This window comes from Protopterus annectens, chromosome 2.part2, assembly GCF_019279795.1.
Source record: "Protopterus annectens isolate FY-2018-M chromosome 2.part2, PAN1.0, whole genome shotgun sequence".
NCBI lineage: Eukaryota > Metazoa > Chordata > Ceratodontiformes > Protopteridae > Protopterus > Protopterus annectens.
This window is the reverse complement of record NC_056730.1, coordinates 984,063,888-984,089,295: the sequence shown is the minus strand read 5'-3', so window position 1 is coordinate 984,089,295 and position 25,408 is coordinate 984,063,888. Positions and strand designations below refer to the sequence as shown.

At 36.7% G+C, this 25,408-nt stretch overlaps 1 protein-coding gene across 3 annotated transcripts in view; it reads right to left on the bottom strand.

Moving 5' to 3' along the window:
- EFNA5 (ephrin A5) overlaps positions 1 to 21,583 on the bottom strand; it is a 907,471-nt gene extending 885,888 nt beyond the window's left edge. The window contains exon 1 of one of the 3 annotated variants that reach the window (XM_044064277.1): positions 20,124 to 21,583. In XM_044064277.1, the coding sequence (XP_043920212.1) occupies positions 20,124 to 20,254 (131 nt within the window). In that variant the 5' untranslated portion in view covers positions 20,255 to 21,583. The remainder of the gene's footprint in view (positions 1 to 20,123) is intronic. The other 2 variants (XM_044064276.1, XM_044064278.1) reach the window with 2 other exon arrangements.
- Positions 21,584 to 25,408: the final 3,825 nt, after the last annotated feature.

The following is a 25,408-nucleotide window of genomic DNA, read 5'->3' as shown; positions in this document are numbered from 1 at the left end:
AGAGTGTTTAATGAAAATTAAACTAAGATGAAACACTGAAGTCAGTGTGATTAAATGCACACTATGAAACAACAGCTTTTGGTCTCTAAATTCCACAAACAAAAAAGTCATGCAAAGGTTCACTACTGCTTTCAGATTAGCATAAAAACTCTGTGTACCCACTGAAAATCATTCATCAATGAAGCAAACATTTCATAATGCCTTTGAAGCAAATTAGCAATTATGCAAGGCATTACTAAGAATAGTTAAAATAATTATCACCGACTGTTATTATCCAATTCTGCTTAGCATCCAACCTAAACATTCATTCTGAAATGCAAACAAACAAAACTAAAAGCACTTTGTTGTTCTGCCGTTCTCACTCATTATATTTTATATTTGGATAAAACAGCTACGATGTTATTTTTAACAACGTCTTCATCAAACTCCAAAGGTCTCCTGTATCCTGATGTAATTAGTAATGACTTACATTAAATATCAAGTGCTGATATTTGTAAGAGATTTTTATTTCTAAATGACAAATTGATGAGCACAGAGGAGGGCCTCTTTGTCATTCAGTACAGAAAAGATAAAAGGCATCTTGCAGGCACTTTGTTCAGCAGATTCTGTATTTCTTTAAGCATGGATTTTCTGCACCTAAACCCCTAAAAGTACTACTCTTTCAAAAAAGTGTTCTTATAAATCTATGAAAATTTGAGACCGTAACTAGCAAGCAGCTTGCAACAAAAAAATGAACCCCTCCCCCAGAAATACTCAGAGCTTCATCCAAAGTGGTGTCCAAATCTTAAACAGAACAGAAGAACCTGAAACAACAAGGCTATAAAGCTTCCATGTAATCGCAGTACATGAACTGTACTACTGAACAGAAGAAAAGGTGCTTTTTGCACACCGAAATATGCCCCTTACTTAAACATAACCTACCCGGGGTCGAACAAACAGAAGGGACCCTTACTTAAACATAACCGACCCCAGGGTCAAACAAACAGCAGAGAAAGGGTTAAGTGTAAAACATGGGAGTTTTGAGTTTTCACTTTTCCTCGAATTTAAGATGTACACCAAATTACATGTAATTCTGCTTGAGTATGACACACACACACACACGCCTACATATATCTATTTTCTAAGTCAGGGAGTCAAGGTCACAAGGGGTGCAGTCTATACGAACATGCAATGGGCACACAAGAGGCAGGAATCAAATCCTGGACTGCACAAAATTTCACTGCAGGGCACATGCACAGACTCGCACACACACTTATGGGCAAGTAAGCATCACCAGTCAACCTAGCTTTACATCTTTGGAGTGTAGGAAGAAACTGGAAATTCTGGAAGGCATCTCAAAAACACAGGAAGAACATACAATGTCTCCCACCTAAACTACTCCCTCTCCTGTTCCCCTCCCCTCTCAGATCTCACACTTTACCATAACTGCTCATTTAAGGTCTTTATGATATTTTACCAACCTTCAGTTTCTCTCTCTGATGGTAATTGTTAGACAGACTCTAACTTTTTATATTTTATATACTTCATATGTACCATGGCTGCTTAAACCCTCAGTATTACTCTTGTAGTCTAACACGTTAATTTATAAGTTGTATTCTATTTCTCCTGTGTATATACACTTGTATGTTAATATTGCACGGTTTTGTTTTTGTATTTGTTTGTCTGTGGAGCTTTTCTCCTCTGGTCAAATAAAAAAGGGCTCAGCAGCCCAGTCGGACTAGACCAGTTAACAAATGTCAAATAAATAAATAAATCTCCCCCTTAAAAACCAAGCAAACCAAGAGATGAACTGGGGAATGCAAGCATTGTGAGACAGAAATATCATCCGTTGTGTCCTTAAATGCACATATTAACTTACACACATACCTATGCAATTCCTTAGAAATCCTAGAAAGCCACATCTCAAGCACAGAAGTAAGTCAGCTTTTGGATTTTGAAGTGATTGTGGGCCCCTCTTCACAAAACACTTACATACTTGACTGTCAACAATGTATACACATTTGTCTTTAATTTGCAGCAGTATGCATGGCATGTTTAAACCTTCAATGGAACACACAGGTATTAGCCATTGTGAATGTTCCCCTCATATGTAGTTACTAGGTATGTATCCCAGATCCACTGAGAAACTTAGCCCTGTTTTCTAGTAGCTCCATAGCGCTGTCTGATTAAGTGACATCAGAAGGCAAATGCAGGCTGAGGAAATGAAGCCACTGACAACAGGAAGCAATTCATTAACAGCTCATACCTTTAATTCTCTCTGCTAACTACTTTATTTCTTTCATGGCTTCATCTTCAATAATTGCTGTGTTCTAAAACATTTTCTGACTTCTTATTCCATAGATAAAACCAATTTTTACACAAGGCACTAAGTACATGAGACAGCAGTACAATTGTTGCATTGTAGCCAGCACAACTCCTCACACTTTGTATAGACTGTAAACAGAACTACTTCAGAAACACATCATCTGCTTAGAGATTCCACTGTGCTCGTTAATACAAGACCACTCACCATACAAACACTTCCCATTTTTCTATCTTAAATTCAAAGTGAAGTCCACCCAAGGACAATGTCTGCCTAGCATCATGTTTGAAAAGCGTGGTTCTCCTTTCCTGGCCCTCCTAGTTTATAGTCACTTTCGTCAAAATACCTGTATGTATCAGAACTAATGGGACAGGGTAGTGGTAAGAGCAGTCTCAAAACAGTGTCATGCCAACATGCAGAACTAGCTCAGTCTATCTCACTTGCTTTGCTGGCTATAAAATATTAGTGAATGGTGTCATGAATTATTATGGATATCCTGAGGTCACAACGTTTGAACTTCGTAGCAGCTGAGTTGTTAGGCAATGTCAGCATTACAGAGACATATGCTAACCAAGCTAGCCTGCAATTCTCAAAAGATCAAGATATTACTAGTCAAAACAGCCTAAAGCACACTCATTCACTATTTCTGTGGAGAGGACTTACCTCCCACAATCCTCATGCTAGGGGCTTTGCTCCCCGTAGAGTGATCTTTTAAAAGTTTTAAGTTACAGCAGTTTACAAAATGTTAAATTTCTGACTGTGACTACAGTCATAGATACAAAATCTCTCTCGGACATAAAAGATTGCATTTTTTATGTGTACGTCTGGAGAAATCCACTCTAGGATTGCTTATTACTCAAAGGTATTTATTCTGCTTATCTTTCAATGACTATTTCTTCCCCCAGCAGTACTAATGATTATAAAATAAGAAGCATAGGCCTTTGCCTAATCTTACAAAAGAGAGAGAGAGCGAGAGAGAGAGAGACATAGAAGAAAGCCCTTTTTCAGCAGAGGCTCAGGGAGAAAATCTCCACAAGTAGTACAAACATATAGAATAACAAAATCAAAAGATACACTATGACTATAAAAATGAATTATATAACAATGAAGTACATTATTTACACATCAGAGATCATATACAAAATTATAGCAATGAATCAAGCAGTAAAATCACTGTTATTGAGGGTCAAATGCATATTCATGGGAAATTATATAAGGTAAGAGGTGCTGATGTTAAAATTAAACTATATTTATATTTCCTGTTTAAATTTTTCACATTACAAAACTAGAGGGTTATCACAATTTTTCTTTTCTTTACACCACATACAAATGAACCTTTTGCAGAAATTTGCATTTTATAATGAGTATGCAATTATTCCCTGGTCAGATTCTTGGCTAGGGTGCCTTCTGTCCATGTCTTCCCTATGTTTGCATGGGTTTCTTATACATGTTGCAGTTTCCTCCCCATTACAAAGACATACATTAGGTGGGTTGGACACTCTAAATTGGCCATGGATGTGCTTGTGCATGTGAGTGTGTGGTGTGGAAAAACTACTACAGCAGGGCTAGCCGCCAAACGGTGTAAATATTGGCTGTAGATGATTTTCACTGCTAAAGTGACACCCCAACCTCATGTGCAAAAGTGGGAAGAAAGGGCTTGTGAATGGATGGATGGATTCATTGACTTCATAGATGCACATTTTAAGTATCCAGTCAAATTCAGTGAACACTGAATCTGAGTGTTGCAGCATTATCATAAAGTTATCTAATAAATAATAACAGAAGTTAAATGGTTGGTGGAACTACCTAAACAATGTTAATCTGCAACATTGTTTGCATTTATAATACAGGCAATGCAAAGGAACACAGAAACAAGCACTTAGGGAGGCAAAGAAGTGCATGCCTAATAGAAGCCATCAGGGTCATGTATATGACAAAGCACCATCCTCGATTCTGAAGAAGAGACAAGGTTACTAGGAACAGTGCACAATGCAATGGACAAAATCTAAAAAGACTTACTGACCCTTGACCAAACAATGTTCCGGGACACTTGCATGCTGCAAAAGCTATCTGCTAAACATGAAAATACCCATTGTTTGCTATCTTCAGCATGACCTGAATGCTGTATTTTGGTCTGAATCTGTCACTTTCTACATATTAAAGAAGCATGCCTAGCATTTCCCACCACTCAGAAGCACATTCGGGCTTTCAGTTATTTAGGCGCTGCCATATGCTAATTTTCTGTTCTGAATACTGTTTCCTCGACTGCACACCATGCTTCAGCTACAAAACATACTACTTAATACTTCCAAAATCCTTTTTCCTCTAGGAAAACACAGTGCGTATCTGTTTATTTTGTGTGTTCTTAATTGCAACAAACAATGCAAGGCCAGGGCTTTCAATACTTAATTGTACACATTCATTTCCTCAGCCCAGCATGGCATTCGTTGATTGTTGGGTCCATAGCAACTGGGGAAAGAGTGAAAAGACCCATGTCTGTATGTTTCTGAAAAGAAACAGGACTGACAGGCAGGCCTCACTGCATTACCTTCATCAAGGGTATTTGCATGCAAGGAGGAGAAGAATTACTGGAGGGTAATTAACCCAATAAGTAAGCGTCCTACTCTTCAAGGGATGAGACCTGTCAAAGTGATGTTAATTACATACCAGCCCTACAGGGGAAAGACTCCTTAAGACTGAAGGGAACTGCAGTTGCTTAAAAGAAAACCGCCTCCCAGGAAATGCTATACCACACAAAGGAACACTTAACATTATTAAAACATAAGGTAACTAGATAGCACAAATAGCTGTGGACATCTCTGCCAAGCTGCAGTTTATTCATAACTGTAATTACACCACTCATTTGTGTTTGCAAACAAATTCTGAATTCAAGAGCATTTTGATTCCAGAGCTTATGGAATACCATCATTAAAGTTCAACCCCCCCACCCCCCACCCCCACCCGGGGCTATCTGCATTCTACAAATGGAAAACACTAGTGGAAACTCTCATATAGATGTGAGCAAGATTAGGATACACGTATTTACCACTGATCGGTTATCCGTACACAGGTGTGGATGTCCACAATTGATTTTACTTATAAGGTAGGGCCTTTCTCTTGTTTATTGCCTTCAGAAATGACTGCATGTTACTAAAATGACTTAGGAACTTGACTGTTTCTACAATGACTATTAACACACTACAGATGCATATGGATTTCACATGTAAATTCATAATGCTTCATTTCCATGTTTCTACAACCAGTCAAATATAAGCACAGAACTGCACGTTACCTTTTCTTACTCTCTCTGTTACTTACCACATAACCCCACAGCATGGAGTGTGGTTGTCACAAAACCAACTTTCTGGGGTTAATTCACACACTCAGTTAATTCATGAATATTACTATAAAATCATATTATACAAATATATACTGCATACACAACCTTTGCAAGGCAAACATGTTAGCGAAAAAGTAATGAAGAAATTGTCACTACTTATCATGGGACGCTCTACGAGAAGCCACACCCATGGTGTCTAATACAAGGGCACAGCATTCTGTAGGTACACAACTATATCAATGTGTGTATGTACACACATGCATGCAAGTATTCTGTTCTACAAGTTTGTTGTTTACATCTGGATGCAGCCATAAATTAAAAATAATAGAGCTTTCTTGCAAAAACAATAAGCACATACTATATAGAAGTCTTATTATCTGGAGATCTACTGGCAGTAAAGTGCAATAAAATGAACATTAGATGCTTCTTATCATAGCATATATTTGCTCCTCTTAATTGAGCCCATAGAATGTTACAGGCAAACACATTTTCAAGTATTTTTCCTGTTTCTTCTCAGCAATTGTTTCTGTAATCTCTAGGCATGCTATCTTGGCATGGCGAGTTAACATCTGCATATATGTACACAGCACTTTCATGACAGAGTAGGAAACATAATTTAAACCGAACTGGGTTAGTTTAACCCAATGGAGAGTGAAAGGACTCCGAAAGAAATGGATACGCAATGCACTCTCCTGTAAAAGACACACAGTTTGCTAAAAAACAATATCTCAGTCGTACAGTGCCCCCAGATATGACAACTGAAGGTAATATAAATATTTGTAACCACTTAAAGGGGTGCAGAGGCACTAGTATTGAAAAGTAGATATTGACATGTTATTAAAATGGTTTCCCCCTTTAATTAATTAAATTAATTAATTAATTAATTAATCAATTAACTATCTAACTAACAAATAAATAATCACTGTCAAAAGCCCTTGTGTTGCAAAAATGGACATTTTTGCAAAATGTATACAACCAGAAATGATACATTTTCATATCTGTTTCTTGATATATACATTTCCCCTCTTTAAACTGCATAAAATAGGTTTATTATTTTTTCAATTTTATATCAGTTGCAATGTATCCGAAATGGATTTCAAAAGTACTTCAAATGTAGAATCAGTAAATGTGGCTTCGTCTCCCCCGTGATGCTAAAAACTTGCCTTTGCATTCTCCAGAGCAACACACCATAAAAATAAGTGGACAAATCTGGATTCTAGGTGACTGCTGAAAGCACTAATAATGAACTCCATATGCAAGATATACACAGATTCTCCTACCCCACCCTCTCTTTTTTTGCCATTAGTATTCTCCAAGTCCTTCTTTAAATTAGAAAGCTCAAAAATAAACATAACTAAAACTGAAGCAATAACATCTGCAAAAAGAGGTAACAAAGCAGATATATTTGATAGCGATTGTTTGCTCAACTCATTTATTTATTTTATTTAAAACTTAAAAACAAATTCATGTGAGTGGAGTGGAGTGGTGACTATACTGTGCCATGAAGTACTACGCTACAGTATTTGCAACATTACTCAATCGCAGGGACTTTTTGTCTAAAATTAAGTAGATATTCATCTTAAAAGATTTTTGTCTTTATTACAGGAGGGGAAGAATTGCAAAATTGAAAGCATGAGATTGTTATATTTTTCCAGAAACGATGATGTTTTTTTTTTAATATATAAATCTATATTTCTGTTTTTGAGGTATTTTTCATATTTGTCTGGATGTGATTCACTCTCTCTACAAAGAGGATCTACTAAATTTCAATGAAGCTAACCACGACCAATGTATATGTGTGTGCAGTGATCTACTGCTAGGAATACAAGGAACATTCCACTGTGTAATAACCACATATAAAAGTAACTTCTCTGAATCTAAGCAAGCACTTTGTGATGTACAAGAAACTGCAGAGTGAGGAGACCCAGCCCTACCAGTACCCAAATTAAACAAACCAGTTCCAAGGTCGCTACACCTCGGGTAAGTGGCCTACCTTCCACAGAGTGACTGCTACGCTTCTCTGATATGGACACCTTCAATGTATTTAATGTTAGAGAACTACTGCACACATAGAAAGATTATCCAGCAAAGTTGCTTTCATTATATCATACAATCACAAAAAAAAATCCCCTCTAAGCTAAAAAGAACAGAGTGTTTAAGGAAAAACAGAAAATACTAACATGAAAAAGAAATCCATGTGATAAAATAAGAAACAAAATAGCCAAGCAAAATAAAAACAGAATAACATATACTAATATCCAAAATCAGTAAAGGTAAAAAGAGACAGGCAAGTAGAGATGCAAAACATTTTCACACAATATCCAAGTACAATTTTAAGGATCTAATGCTCACAGCTGACAGGTATGTATACTGGAAATTCTATTTGATTTCTGTGGCAGTCTCAGTCAGCCAATGAAACCTCTATTAGAATAAAGGCTTCTTATAACCAACAAAACATACACTCAGAAAATTTACATGTCAGGTGCAAAACTGGGTCTCATTTCCCACTAGGTGTACAAAAGACTGGCAGAAAATCATTTGATTTAGCAGCCCACCAAAATGGAAGTTTTAGTAAAAGTTCTCTTCAAGAGAAATCCTAATGCGTGGATGGGAAACAGAAAATTCACCCCGGGAATAACACCAGAGGCTCTACTCGACAGAGGCACTGGAAAACTAAGGTCAGGTGGCACTATGCCAGGGTAATCCTATGGCTAGGCTTGTAGTGGCCCCAGGGCCATTAGCCTATTACATACCTATGAACCTACGGTATTCAAGTAAACAACATGAGAAAAGCAAACTAGTAAACAAAATTAAGCACAAAGTAAAGAAAGGCTGGATTTCTTAATTAGTAGCGTTGTCGCCTCACAGTAAGACGTTGTCCTGTTCGATTCTCAGCTAGAGCGTCTTCTGTGTGGAGACATGCGTGAATGGGCATACCTTCATTGAAGGTTGTGCGTCAGGGCTGGAAACTCGGCAAGTAAAAATCTACTGCCAATCATTAGCAGACCGAAGTTCCACTGTGGCGACCCCTAACCGGGAAAAGCCGAAAGATACAACAACAACATTATATACTCTTGAAACACGTATATAGTAACCCTGTCAGCAAGCACTTTAGTTTCAGAGTTGTTCTAAATGTAATAAACTAGTTTCATTTTAATTGTTTAAATTGTATTTTTCTGTTTAAAGATGAGTGAGTATCCTGGAAACTGCCATTAACATATTTAAGAAATTAAATCAGTGGTGTTTTTTTTTAACGCAGCACTAACACTTATCAAAACAAGGCACATAAAAACCTCAGGAACTGCGCCTTTAACTTGTAATTTGCCATTCCATTGCTTGACAATGGAGATTACGTTTTGTTGCTCTTTAATGCATTTTATCTAACACAACTTGGGAAGTGTCTGAAGCACGGACTCAGAGAATGTTAACTTTATGATTCATCTGTATAAAAGAAAATCAGACACACTTCCACTGGTTAGGTGCTGTAAGTACAGAGAATATATTGTACGAAAAATTATTCTGTCCATATTAATTACAGCATTGTTGAAGTCATGATGTCTCTGCTTTTCATAGCTCTGTGCAACTTTATGATTCATTTATATAAAAGAAAATAAGACACACTATAAATGGTTTCATGCTGTAACTACCGAGAACATGTAAAAAATCATGCTGTTCATATTAATCAGACCACTGTTAAAGTGATGATGTCTCTGCTTTTCATGGCTCTGCGCATTCCAAGGAAATTAAAGTGGAAAAACCAAACATGACTGCTGGCTAGATAGGATGACTGTAAAACAAAAGCCATGAATCAGACAGTTATGTGGTAAAGGTAGTTTCTAGCACTTGATAGATATATATCACTGGTATGGGGGTGCATCACTGTTACATGTGATGGCATACGAAACAGAAAGGTTAGAAAACTGGGCAAGCTACATACCACTAGATGTCTTAATATATTAAACAAATTGATTTGTGCATTAAACGCTGCCAGAGACAATGCAACCTTAAACCCTATTACATACAACCACACATAACAAGAGGACGTTTAGAAACTGAAGTAAGCTTTTATATACTAGCATAGAACCTTATTTCTTCAAAAAAAAAAAACACCTTGCAATACTTAAATTTAATTACGTTTTACATTTTCAGAGGTGAACACATACCTTCCTCACTCCATGTTTTGACTTGCCAGTCAGAATGAACAAATTATTGCACCATATAATATGACTGATCATGTCTGTAAAAATATATGACTGATCATGTCTAGAAAGACAAAGGACATAAATGATAGATCAACTGAACAGATATTTAATAAACTGCAAAAGTGTACATGACCAAAATGGAATAGCTACAAATCAGCAAAATCTAATCAGCTGTCACAATAGTTATGGACACAACATCCCATAAACGCAGATTCCAGAAGTCCCCCCACCATGGTTAAGGAGTGTCAATTTGCAGTTATATGAACTAGGTGTTCCTATTATGAAGTGTTTTTTTCCTTTCCCTCTTTTGTGTAACTATGTCTGACATATATAAGCAAAATGAGTGTGAGAACAAGTTTCATGCATGAGGGTGCAATGGAACTTGTCATTGGTACACTTTTTGATTTGATTAGTTTGGCTCATTTACTTTAATCAGGAGTTATTTTTTCAGAACTCATAAGGGATCCATCTTTAACTGGTATTTTGCTCTGGAACATGTAGTGTTCAAAACTAATGCCAGAAGGATGTGATTTACAAGGAAGAGCATAGTGTACGGTATTATGTACTTTAGACATTATTATTTACAAAAACGCACACACACACACACACACACACACACACACACACACACACACACACACACACACGTATATTCTGAAACATTGACTGGTACAACCAACCATCATATAGTCAACTTAAAAACATCAACTGTGCAATGGTTGATTTTAAATTCTATAGACACAGACATGCTCACAAATGCAAAAAAAAATAACATTGCAGTTATGAAAAAAAAAAGCAAATGCATGTACATGGTGGTCTTTGCCCCCATACTTAATGTGTATTAACTTCATGGTCACAAAATCATGCCATGAAAGGGCAATCAGCCTAATAAGCAATAACCCTATTTCAGCAAGAAAGTTGAAGTCAGACATTTGACCAAAAGTGAGCATTCACACTTCACAGTTGAAAACGGGTATTGTCCACTAAATCCACTATATATGTATACATCCAACTACAGCTCCTTCTTCTCATTTTGCACATGGGGCCTGGGTGTCACTTCGATAGTGACAATCATCTAGATTCTAGACCCAAAAGGTTGTTCTTCCATACCACACAAACACTCACACCCTTTTGTTAGTTTACTGCATGTCTTTGTAATGTGGGAGGAAACTGGAGCACCCAAAGAGAACCCACATAAACATAGGGAGGACAAGCAGAATTCATACAGAAGGCACACCAGCCAAGAATCAAACCAGAGAACCTCTTGCTATGACATACAAACACACACACACACACACACACACACACACACACACATAAACACGCAAGCTTCTTCAAGTTATAATATATGCACACACGTTATGAATGTATATCTACCCACGTACACACATTTATATGTATATTCACATAGTATATATGTAACAAACATGTACGTAAGGGCATGACATACATTTCATTGACAACTGTTTTTGTCGAAAAGTGAAAAGCTTGTGCAGCTGATCTAAAATTGGCTATTTGGAAATTACTGGCTTGTTTTTTTTTTTTTTTGAGATTGCAGAATAGTGAGGAATGAGAAATGTACTCTTATCCCACTATTACGCCATCTTGGAGTAGCTGATATATGCAATGGAAGTGTGAGTCACAGTTAAAAAGATGTATAATTTTTCTTTGATGTTTTCGCTACTAATCTTTTAGTTTGATTATTTGAGGTCCGATGTTTGGATATTTTGAGAAAATCACATATTTCTGCATATATGTCTGTCTGAAAATAAATATGTATGTGCATGTATGAGAATGCAAGCGTGTGCATCATTGCTCCCCCCACCTCTTCGTTTGTTGCTCTCGTTTTTTTTTGCAGCGCCTTGGAAATAAAGTAGTCATTGACAACCAGTGCAAAGCATATCCTAACTGCAGGATTAGAGCACCTGTTAAACTGTACCATGTAAGCAATAAGATCTCTTTATTGTGTATCTCCAGAAACTTTGATATAAGCACCATCCAACTCAAAATACCACGCTGTATAATTACTGTAAGCAAACTATAACTGAATGTGTACAAGTAAAACTTTGTATACCTCCCATTGTGTGACAAATGAAAACTAACAAAATACCATTTGGCATTTATTTATTAAGGCTGGCATTCGATTTTAAAAATTCTATAAGGCTTTCTCATTAATGGTATTAAAAGAAAAACATACTAGTCACAAACTGAATGCAATCTGAAATGCAGGGTTGAAAAACAAATACAATTATCGAGCTTAACAGCATATATCTCTTTTAAGAGGGCTTTATTACTAATAAGCTCATGTCATTTTTTCAAAGCTAGCATACAATGGTTTTGTTTATGGTACATTCCCTCCTAGTATTAAACTATTCACAAGAGATAATAATTTACTTAGCATTTACAGGTGGGCAGGTTTTATCTAGCGGGCAGGTGCACTTACTGTTTATACTGTAGTTTGCTGGAAATACCGGTAATACAGTTGGGTGCTATATCTTTGTGTATTCATGTTGTAATATGGCATATGAGAATAAATGGCACAGAAAGTAGAATAAAGAACAGCTACAGAAAGAAGGCAAACGGAACTGTAGCATCACAAACAAAAGGATGTGACTTATGGAAGGGATAAGGGAAGAAACAGAAAGTTTCTTGTAAATAAAGACATCAAAATGGTAATAAAAAAGCAAATATCACACAATGAAAAAAATGTAAACAAATAGCACAAAATGAAAATCCATAATACAAAATATAACTGCAGAAATTCAATATTGTTCCCCTATAACATAAAAAGTGGAAGCACACAGCTTACATATAATGTGAAATAATCTGCAAGCAAGCACACGAAAATGCTGCAGACATAAAGTACTTGCAGACAAAAATCCATGAAACAAATCAAGAGACTGATCAGTCTGAAACACTAGTGGACTGTATTACTACTGCGCTGTGTTTGAAACTGACTGTGACAACTTTTTTTCCTCCTGAGGTCATAGAATAAACTGGTCCAACTAACTAGTTAACAAACAAGTATATACGTAAATAAAATAAAAAAAAATCTAATAGGCAGGACATCACTGATGCTTACTTCAAACTTCCTAATGTTACAGTTCCCAATGTTCTGTCACAGGATTCCACCAATAATCTGAAAATTTTGCTGGGCACATTTAAGAATCTTTCAAATGGGGAAAAAATATATGATTGATTGAAATGTCATAGATAAATATAATGTAAGTGAGTACTGCCTAAAGAGATTAGCTAGGCCAAAAAAAAGCAAAAATTAGGTGTTATTTAAATTCCTGAACCTCATTTAAAAAGTCAGCATTATAACTTGGACTGCTACAAGAAAACACCTCAAACTTATTCTAAAATTGCCAATAAATCCAAAAAGCAGGCAAACAAGGAAAAATCGCAGAAATAAACCAAAGAATGAACCTAGCACTGTTCAGCAAAACAATGGGCTGTCACAAACCAATCCACTTCATTACTTAGACTCCTGATACTTTTAAGGGAAAAAACAAAGTATCAGGAGTCTAAGTAATCAAGTGGATTGGTTTGTGACAGCCCACATCTGAGGAAGTGCTAGAAACAAAAACGAAGTGTTGAATACGTTTATGTGTTTTGTTGTTTTGTGGCTTTTACTATTAAACGGAAGTCTGCCTACATTTCTCTCCGTGGCTTTACTGTTTCGCTGAACAGTGGCATCCAGCTTCATTCTTTGGTTTATTTTTTCTGAAATTGCATTAAAATGTAAACAGGACCATGTTTAGATGTACACATTCCTCATTTTCTACAAGATAAAATACTGTAGTAAATGAGAATGAAAAAGGTATTCACAGGTACAATCAGGGCACCTGGCTATAACCTTACTGCAGCAAGGCACATGACATTTAAGACAGAGAAACATGGTAATATGCTCGGTATAAAGACTGCATCTTAATTAACTGTTGTCTTAATGCCAGATCAGGTGTTTCACTCATTACCTAAAATATGTCAAAAAAGCAGTATGTTTTCGACCCTTTGGTGCTTATAAATGGCAGAGCATAGTAGAAATCCCATTTCTAATATAACACTCTGTCATACAATTGCTGATATACAGACCACGTCCTTGGAAAAAAATGATGAAAATTATTAAATACAGCGGCCTCTGTTAGTTATTTCAGTAAGGCTGAAATTAATGGCAAATCAAATTTCTATTTATATGCTTTCTAATACATAGTCAAGGCTACTGGGTACAAATGTCTCATTTTAGCCCATCTCACTAGGATGCCAGAGGTTCTACGACTTGCTCAGAGTTGAGCAATGTGTATGTATGGTTACATGGTTCAAATTTTAACCCACTGCAAGTAGTAAACATATCACCAACCTCCTATTGGTTATGGCTGCCACTCCAAGCTATAATGTGGTCTTGCATACAGAAAAAATACTTATTAAAATATCTACACACTCGAACTCTACACCACAAAGACTGCATTTTGATAAACTTTGAGGTCATATGAATCAGAAAGCAAAGGTTTGCTGTTTTGGCACATGGAAAATCCATGTGAAATCACACACCTTACTTACAATCAGGGTGCTATTGAGACCCCAATAATATATTATAAAGCAAATATGTATGTATGGATAGTTAACTGGAAAAAAAACAGACTGAATGTGCATGTCCCCATGGCAACCACTCAAAAATTATCCTAAGAGCAGCTGGAAACTGTATTTGATTGGCTGAAAAGTATCCCTGTGATGTATAATTCTAGTGTTCCTACAGATGGCTGTGGATTCTCACCACTTCTTTTCCTTTATATATACAGAAGGAACACATTTTGATCTTAGAGCTTGTTAAAGAGTCTCTGAGTCAAAAGAGTCACTAAAACTTCAACTGGCGCCATTACAATTTCCATACGCTCACCTTTCTTAAAAGCAAAAGGTTAGTTCAATGTGGCCCACATATGCTTTACCTGAAGAAAATAATATGTAAGTTAATCTGAACTATAACAGACAGATGCTAAATAAATCATGTTTGGAACAATGGCAATTTAATGAAAAGGGTCTGGATGTTTACAAAATATTGAGCATGTCAGCAATCCTGGAATGATAATGGAACACGTTACCATAATTACACGCACACACATATATAAACAATGACAATAAGTATTAAATATGAGACGCTGTTTTGCCAAGAATATAGGATCTAATCACATCCCCAACAGTTGCTATATCATGCTATCTGCTTTCCCTACACACCTTTTATTTATTTTTAAGGAAGTGTGGTTTCCCTTTCTTTCCTTTTCTACCCTAATAAAAAAACAGCTTAATATGAGAGAAACAAAGTACAAAGAATGAACTACTCACTCAGAAATAAGGCTTAGTAGACTGTTTTGTTATTTCACTATTCAGAATGGCCCTACTTGACATACATATCATATTTATAAAATGCAGATACATACATGGAACATAAGAAAGACATAACAGCAATATATGCGCTTCACTTAATTCCTTACTTAGTGCCTAGGGTGTTTTTGGTAGAGGTCCCAATTTTCTTTCTAAGCAATAGTGATGAAAAACAAGAAAGCCTGTGATTTGTTCCCACTTACCATAAATATTCACTAGGGCTATCCTAGTACATTCACAGCCTGAGTAAATCACATGCAACATCACTGAGATATAGAGCCACACTATGAAATTGTATTTTTTACATTGGTGGCCATACTTAACTAACTTAACATACAATATGGCAGTTACAACTTCATTCAGAAAAAAAAACACACACTCAGATACAAAGTGTTAATATGGTCACCTCTAGGAAGGTGCTGGGAGGCACAGTGAAAGTACTGCTCTCCAGGCAAGAGTCATATTGTTAATGAACCTCTTTTATGTGCCTTGGTTGTTAGAACTTCCAGAATGTGTTACATAAAAATACAGGAACCAGGAAAATGCATACCAACTACATGTTTATTTTCTGTTGGAATGCAGACAATTCAAATATTTTTACTCAGAGGTTATATAACCAGTGGCTCACTCTAATAGTATTTAAATCACAATGACAATGATCATACTGTCATTCCATGTACTTCAAATTACAGAAAGTGATTAATTCACTTATGTTGGACCTTTATCCTGGTTTCTGGTCTGCTTCAGACATTGACTTTTTCACGTGCCAGAAAATAAACACTAAGATTGGAAAAGAATGGTTTGAAACAGCTAAGGAGAATATTTGCATAATTCATTTCACTATTTCTACCTTCTGCCACTGTGCTGTAAAAAACCTTAAATGTACTGATGGCTTCGCATGACAATCATGTTCTGAACATGGCTAGTTGTATGACACAGCACAGAAAAAACAGCCAACCCTGTAGCCGAGTCATTGCCTTCCCTTTCTTACATCATCAAGACCAAGGAGTGGGCAATTATTTACTGCAAAGCTGTGTCTATTCTGGAGACTGGGTATGAACTCAAGATAGAAATGAATACGAGCTCTGCAACTTGCATATCTGCTTTATATACCATGTCATCTGAATTTATTTATAAAAAAGGAAGAAGAGAAAAAAAGGAAACAAACCCTCAAACATCTTGTGAAAATTAAGCCAGGGAGCACAAGGGATTGTTTATATTACAGCTAACTTGCTGCATGTGTTATGTTAATCCTGGCAAGTAAAATGCCACACAACACATGCTTGGATATATTTAAAAAACATACACTGTCAATTTACAGTGCACCAGGACTCCATAATCTCTGAATACTGCTACTACTACCTTTTGGAGACAATGTACACAGGAATACTACTGAATAAAATCATCTCTCCAAGCAAGCGTGTGGGTTTCCATTACACTATGCTATGCTGCTCAGGCACTTTCTTTTGCATCTAGTAAAATTCACTGGAAAAAAATAAAACTCTGCCATAATACATTTAACTTGGTCAGAGTGTAACTGCATGAGGAAATAATATGCAAAATTTAAATCACCTAATTATAATGAAAACAGAGTAATAAATTGCATGATCTAGATCAAAATGGAAACAAAGATAATATCACATCCCACGATCTGGGCATGATAACTTTCACTAGGAATAGTACCCTACTTAAAAATGACTGGAGACAATAATCATTTTGGAGCAGACTACAAAGGTATAGTGCTGTCTAAAACCCTACTCAAAGATACAGGAAATAAACCCAAATTTTCCCCATCAAACAGATACGCAGACACAGAGATGTTCATGTTTTATGTTTATTTGTATATGAATTTATAACTGTTAGAAATATGAATCATATATTATTAGTATTTTCAAACTTCAGAATTTATGTTCTGCCCGTTAAGCTGTCAAGAAATGCTGTGACTGTTTTACTTCTTAAAGTTGCCCTTTTAACTGGAACCCATCACGGATACATTTCCTCACATGGGAGATGGGCTGTGGCTGTAAATAGCTCACGGGGATCAGTGTGTACTACTCCAGTAAACAAAGTAAAATAAAGTATGGGATCAGTGTGTACTACACCAGTAAACAAAGTAAAATAAAGTATGGGATCAGTGTGTACTACCCCAGTAAATAAAGTAAAATAAAGTATAGGATCAGTGTGTACTACCCCAGTAAACAAAGTAAAATAAAGTTTTGCAGGCAATTGCCAAATGTACGAGTACAAAACATATATAATGTAACTTTGCCACAAAAGCTATAATAGAGGTGAAGTAATGTTAGCTGTGCAAATTAGACAGTATGATGAACAATGCACAACAGTTTCAAAATTAAATAACATACACATGCATTATGCACATAAACATGAATTAAAAAAATAGTTTCAGCCACATTATAATTCTATAAATTTAGCAAATAACACAAAGTATATAGTTTCCATATTTTCTAAATTGTGAGTACCAGAAAAACACAGGTATGCATTTAAAATACTGTACTAAAATACTAGGATATATTATCACCTTAGCCCATCAAAAAAACATAATGGTTTGAGCCATGAAAAAAGGGAGTAGATAGTATTCTGATTAAACATCAGAATTAATTTCATTTAAGTATCAGCAGAGGACTTAAGGCTACTAAAATGAAACACTGCACTGTGTGCAAAATCAAGACGAGCAAATAAAAAACAGTAGAGTCTTATGTCCAAGCATGTCTACAGAAACATGTTGGCTAAATGGATTGGTGAAAACTGGAACTGACAATGACTGTACATATTTTTGTTGTGTTTTTTTTTGGGGGGGTTGGTTTGTAATCTCTCGTATAAGGAATTCAGCTAGTACAAATTATGTAACCACTACGTAAAACATGTTTGTAAACAATAAATCATAATCGACATTCAGACATTATTCTTTCAGCAACTGACTGCATTAAAGCAAGACTGCCCTGATGAACACAAACTGCTATTGCATGCAGCCAACACAACCTAAAATATTACTGAACTAATACCTGCTCTTTATTGTTGTTTCAGCACATGGTCTATCTTGTGCAGATAAACAACTATGAGAATGCTTTGTTCTTACAGTATGTGCAAGTGTTGGCAGCTGATTTATCTGTATTTGTGGTTTGTATGCTGAGTTCAAAAGCATACAAGTGTCACTTAATAATGTACAGACAGAATCCACAAAAAGATGTTTTGATAAGCAAAAGCTACAGTACCACTGACAGTCTGCTCCGTTATAGTACACTAATACAATTTAATACACAAACACAAATATATATATATATTATATATATATATTATATATATATTATATATATATATATATATATATATATATATATATCTACATATATACACATGCATGTGTATACACACACACACACACACGGAGATTTCTCTTTGTAGATTTGTGGGACTGTATGTGTGTATATAATCAGAAATCAAACAGAGATAAGGCACTGTCTTCACAGTTTTGATTAAAGTTAAAAAAACTGTAGCAGCTTCAGATCAATCTGTTGGGCTAACTTTTGTATTAACTTACAACTTTATATACAAGCCATCAGTTACAACTGGTCCTGGGCACACCTTACTCTATTGAATGGCAACCAGCTACTTCATCAGCTGTTGCACCGCATTTTCTATTTTTAGGTACTCCTCTGGCCTATTACTGCACAGCTGCTAGAATTTAGGAGGTGGTCAACAAATTAAACCACTGCTTCTGTCAAGACAGCGCCAAAGTATATGCACTTTGGCTTCCACCCACATTCTGGCTGTATCTGTATTAAAATTATAATTTAATTTATAGCTGTCTATAATGTTATGCACCATAAACATAAATTTTCCCTCTCAGCAAGGTGAGATTTAGACCAGCAGTTAAAGAACAGTCTTTACTGAGATCATGCAGCTGTCAGAAAGAGACAAGCATTTCTGAGGAACTACCTTCGCCATCACTGTCGGGGAAATAACTTTCTGGAAGGGTCTGGGATTCCTTAATGATCACTCCTAAATTTAATGTATTTTAGTGTGCCTTTCTAACTGATTTATAGCATGCCTGCACTTCTTGTTCAGAATGGAGAGGAGCATAAACCACTTTCCGTTCCACTTCCAGAAGTATTTTTTCGTGTACTATGCTGCCCTCTACAATCCACGTACCCTTCTCTAACGTGCATCTTTTAAGTAACAAGCAACAACTATGACGGGCTGCTTCAAAAAAATCAAAACTGGTACATGGAATTTTTAAGCTGTGCACTCAAGTGTCAGCAGTGCCTGTAAAATAAAATAAAAAATAAAGAAAATAAAAATCTACTTCTGCAGTGACAAGCACAGACGGGCTTATGTACAGTCCATTTCCGAAAATGTGTAAAAAGAAAGTTCTTCGCAAGTGTTCGGGGAACAAAAACCAAAGTCAAAATGTTTTACAAAGTATTTCTATGCACTGCTTCATAGCAGGCAGACAGTGTTTGAAATACAGTCTGTGACATAATATTTTATGTTCTAATTATTATACAAACACAACTACCACTGTTTACTTCAAAGTGTGATGCTTAACATTCAAGTAAAACAGACTGTTGTTCTGTGTTACATTTTTACAGTTGTGTAAAAAAATATGATCTGATTAAAGCATTTAGAACAGCAGAAAAAAACATAACGCAACTGGTGAACTTGCTCTTTGTGTTATTATCATCATAATCAAACGGCTCTACCCCAGTAACTAAAACGTTAATAAATCAAAATCCATAAATAAAAAAACAGCCTACATACATGTGAAAAGATAATATAACTGCTGAAGATTTTGACTGAAACATCTGTAACACATAATCATCATTGAATGATAAGTGGTGTACCAAGGCAGGTCCCTTCCCGAATGGTGGATGCCTCTTACCTCGTATTACTGCTGTTCCAGTACACAGCAAAGCGATCAGCCACTACCTTCGATCCTGGATCATTACTAAAGACACACGTCCAGAGCAGCACCAGTACCAACGTGAGCATCTCCAGCTGCAACATCACCATTACTAACCAGGAATCCTGCTCAGCCCAGGAAGGAAGGTGCGAAATAATACAAACTCAAGCCTTCACAGCTGGTACAAGAGTCTGATCCCAGTAAAAGGGTCCACGCGTTCAGAGCTTCAGGGATGATCGGTTATGTCCAAAACTGTGACTCCAGGAGAACTTGGGTGGAATCATTATTAAGTTTATTACGTTTTATGAGGATGGAAGGCGTCCTTTGGAAATTTAGAATATTCCCTTGCCGCTTATTATTTTGAAAACAGATGTCACAGAAGCAAAGGACTGCAAGATCACCCGGCGTAATGTACTTTTAGTACTCTACGGATGCGCAGTAGCAAACCCCGCCCGCACCCATACCTGATCACGCCCCGGAGTGACGTATATTCATGAAGGAATATTCATGAGCAGCTCGCTCTGATCACGCCCCGAAGTGACGACTTTATACGTACCAAATATTCATGAACTGATTGTTTTGGCGTGACTGGGCGTAGGCTGAGGAGAGCGTACGAAGAACATCAGAGCTCTGATACTGAAAAACATGCTAAATGATGGATATTGGCGCTACAGTAAGCGCTGTGGGAAAAGGGGGATCCAAGACCTGCACTCGGGGAGAAAAAAGATGAAGATGCTGATTTGCTGGAAATCATTGACTGGATAGCGTCGCAGGGAGGAGACTCATATGCTTGGAAATCACCTAAAGTAAGGTTTAACAGCAGATTTGGCTGCAGCTAGAGGAGCCTGTCGCAGAGTGGAAGAAATGTAAAGTACTTGCATATCCCTCCTCTGTCCCCGATTTTCAGGAGCGTCTGCGATTTCCCTCTGAAAACTGGTGACATTTGGCGATAATATGGTGAATTACGCTTAGAACTAGTGACATTAATTAGACATATTTTTTATTCCAGAAAATGTGTATTGGAACAGTTTGATTATCCGAACTACCATTGGTCCCAATTAGTTCGGATAATCGACTCGCCACTGTAATTCACGTTCTGTTCTGTCAGTGTCTCGGGTTTATAGTACTAATATTATAGAACTGTGCCTGATGAGTTCTGTTTTTTCCCCTGATTATGTTGCGATTCGTTGAGAGTTGTATGCCTGGACTGGGAGGAAGCTGACAAATGACAGATTAGATAAACCGAGTACTGAAATAAGATATTAATTATCCCTGGTTTTGGCTTGGAATTTTACCCTCGCCTTTCAGCAACTGACGATTGGGAGTGAAGGGGTGGTGGATTATACTTAATAAACAATGACAGTAAAGTTGTAGGCTTATTGTACGTCAGAAAATGCATTTATCTATTTTCTCAATTCTGACAACTTTTCTATTTAATAAACATATTTTAAACATTGTCCCTGATTCCCTCAGATTATTTCTGGATTTGTCAGTTATTCAAGAGGTAATTGGTTGAGAACTGTGTAGCAAGATAAGTTTGCCGTGTTGACAAACGATACAGGTAAGTTTCTGGGTTTTTACAATGACTAAGGTCTCTACCTCATTCACAAACCTTGGATTATTTGGTATGCTAGTGTTGCCTACTCAAAAGCAAAATTCTCCAGATGCTTTTTGGCCCCTAAAGTGGCAGCACTTTGATGCATACCTGCTTCCACAAGTAAGGATTCTGTATATGCTGCTTAGCAAGAAGGCTGTGTGTTGATTTCAACTACAGTGAAGATTGCTTATCCTGTCCACTCTACAAGATCTCTTGCTCTGATTTCTGTCAGGATATTTTTTGTTGTGCTATGACAAACCAGACAAGTGTTCACCCTATCAATCCCATCACCATTAAGTGATTCCTTCAGCATTTGGGCTGCTATTTGAACCCATATTGTTAGTCATGGCTACATCATTCTCTTCTACTCTGTTGAATCAGTGATCGGGTCTTGGTTAAATGTTGATAAAATCTGAATTACCTGCATTCATGAAAGACTATGCTTTTTTCATACTTTTCCTGGAAAATTTATACAAAAATGTCTAGGTGAACAAGACTTATTTCATGTTTAGTTAGATCTGGGATTTTTGCAGAGCAGGTTATTTTTCCCCTCTTCAGTATGATTGTTAGAGGTGTTTGTTGTTTAGAATTACCACAATGCTTACAGTCAGAGCAGGAGACTGTGTGTGTGTGTTGGGAGTGGGAGGGTCAGAAACCAAAGCTTTGACATCTTGCTCCTAATCCTTGTAGAATGATGACCTTGGAAGGAGTAAAACTCTTCTCACATTGATAAAAGCAAGTGTATCCCATTAATTTTCTGTGCAGGTTTGCTCATGCCTTCTGTGATTGGCAGTCCAAAATCTTTAAGATGTGATAGCTAAAGCATTGGCCACATTTAAAACATATATGTATGCATTTATGAAATGTTTCAGTTTTCATTTTCCATGTTTTTGTGGGTGAAGATGTAGTGGTGATAGTCAAGGTTGTTACTAATCATATTGTGGTATACTAATCATCACCATTGCAGTGCTTCCTACTCTATGGATAACTGGCTAGCGGTTGGGTAATTATATTTTGTATAGGTTGCACATTTCCATCGTAACACTGAAAATGCACATACTGTAAATGGGACCCGTGATTCTATGGTGTTACTGGTAACGCTATCTAAACAAAAGATGTTGGCACGTAAATCTGAGGTGAGTCTTGCATTTTTCTTTTTTTTAAACAAAAACACCCTTACTGAATTATCACTTAAGATATAGGCAATCATACAGTTATATAAATAAGACAAACCATTTTGACATATTTTCAGTTGCAAATATTGTATATCACATGTTCTTCTGTACAGTCATTGCCAGTCAAAAATTGCATAGCTCATTCATTTCTTGGCCTCCCTTAAACCTCATTCCTTCCTCCATATATTGTTCTCACAGTTCCCATTTTATCTATATATTTTCTGTAGTCTGAATCAATCCTTGATAGAGAAGGCAGTCTCAAGCCTGCAGTCCAAATGTATTCTTGGCCTCTGCACATTCTGTTACCTTTTTCTCTCTAATTATTTGCTCCCAATATTTCTGTGCATTTGCCAGTTTTCTCTAATAAATTCCTGCACCCCTCTTGCCTACTCTCTGTAGCCTAACTGCAATCATCTCTGTTGGCATAATTTCCTTTCTCCACTCCTGTGTTGGCTTAGTTTTAGAGTATATTTTGCTACTTTATGAATATAATATTCTGTATGGCTATCGTTATTCTCGTCTGCATCCAAAATCCTAGTTTTTGTTTCTTGACCCCCCCCCCCCCATTTCAGCCTTAACTGTGTATCTTTGAAATATCTTTTCAAATCATGTAATCCTAAACCAGCATGTTCTATTGGAAGGATCAGCTTATCATTTTTGACTCTACACATTTTTTTACTTCTGTCACAATTTAACAGTGTAGAAGACCTTAGTGAAGGTTGTGTCTTCTTAGTTGTTTAACAATTGATGTCCTTACATTCACAGCTGCAGTATTCATTGTGATGCCCGTGCACTGGCCCAGTAATCAGGGAGCCTCAATCCTCACCATTAACACCAGTGAGAGACATACACATTGGGAGGATGACAATTTCCCTTAAGAGCACACAGAGATCACAAACAGTCAGTCTGGGGCTGGTTTCTCCCTCTATCTCCAGATCCCCAATAAGACTCCCCACTGGCACAGCTATAGGATTAAGATCTCAGCCGAGTGGTCAAGCCAAAACCTCCAGCACCCACTCTGTCCAACCAATGCTTTGTGTCCCTGCCCAAGTAGCTGACACACACACTTTGAGCTCTGAATTGTGTACAAACTCACAGACACTCATGGGGAAGGCTGGCACAGGTTCACTAGCTATGCCCCCTTCTGCACAGACTCTACGGTAGTTATCACTGCTACCAACCACTACTTATCAGCTACTATAAAGGGCCTTACCGAAGGTTGCCCAATCCTACTGTGTAATGCTACTATTACCCGAATGGTAAGTGTGACCAAACTAAGGCTATTCCAGAGTGGCCTGTACAGTGTTACCAAATACATGCAAAGTAATCTAAGAGCTTAAATATCTGTAAGCAAATCAGTCACAATTGAAAGGTTTAAATATATTTAATAGTAAATAATAAAAATGCAAGACAATACTCATTAACTCAGCACAGTGACAGAGTTCAGAATCACAGGAAATGTTTTAAAACAACATTGTAGGATAGTCTCACATAAATATAGAACACATCTAGACTAATCTTAGTGTATTTCTATCTCTAAGAGAAATCACTGTACCTAAATAACTTACTTACAGAGCAAGACAAGTGTTGGTGATGAAGTCAGATCCAGAACAAAATACAAAATGCCCTCACTTTCTCTCTCAGATAGATCTTAAATTAATAATACGCGTTACTGTTGAATCATCTCAGATTACATCTTTCTTGTCAACTCTGCCTAAGTTTCCCAGGCTAGTAGGAACTTAAAACTGAACAGGTCTCTGTTAAAAATACTTAATTTTTAGAAGCTGACATCTGTCTCTTAGAAGCTTGGCTGAAACTGAATGTAATAAAACAATTACCTTGAAAACCTGTAATTACCTCTGTTTCCAGACAGTAGAAAGAAGCCCCTAGCCTAGACATCCTGTCCCTTAGCTGAGTTAAACTAACTTTATAACACATCGTAAAACTCTACTTAGAAACTTATTTTCTTCGAGTTTTGCAAGTTAACTCTGTATGTCCCAATTTATACTATGAAATCATACATATGCATTGACATATAGTTTATATACATTTCTGCTCTTTTCCAGCAGGGTGCACTGTGGTTACAATCTTGAAGCTTAGTACAGAACATATAGTTTTCTTACATTTTTAAGGCAAGCATACAAATCATATTACTGTTCACAAACGACATATAATTATTTACAAAATTCTATCTAGCTGGGCTGGCATTTCTATATAAATCATTTTAATATTTTCAAGTGACATATAATTATTTACAAAATTCCAGCTAGCTGGGCTGGCAGTATCTCATTTTATCACATTTCTCCACCCAATGAGAACTGAAACTAGTTTTTTAAGTGTCCCTTGAGAAACATTGTTATCTGGGAATATCCTACTTATTCCATCTCTTGAGATTCCAGCTGCCTTGGCATTTCTGACCCCAGTACCGTGCTGTACTGTCCCATCATATGCCTGCAACCCTAGGCTCTACCATAATAATTTGGGATTGTTCT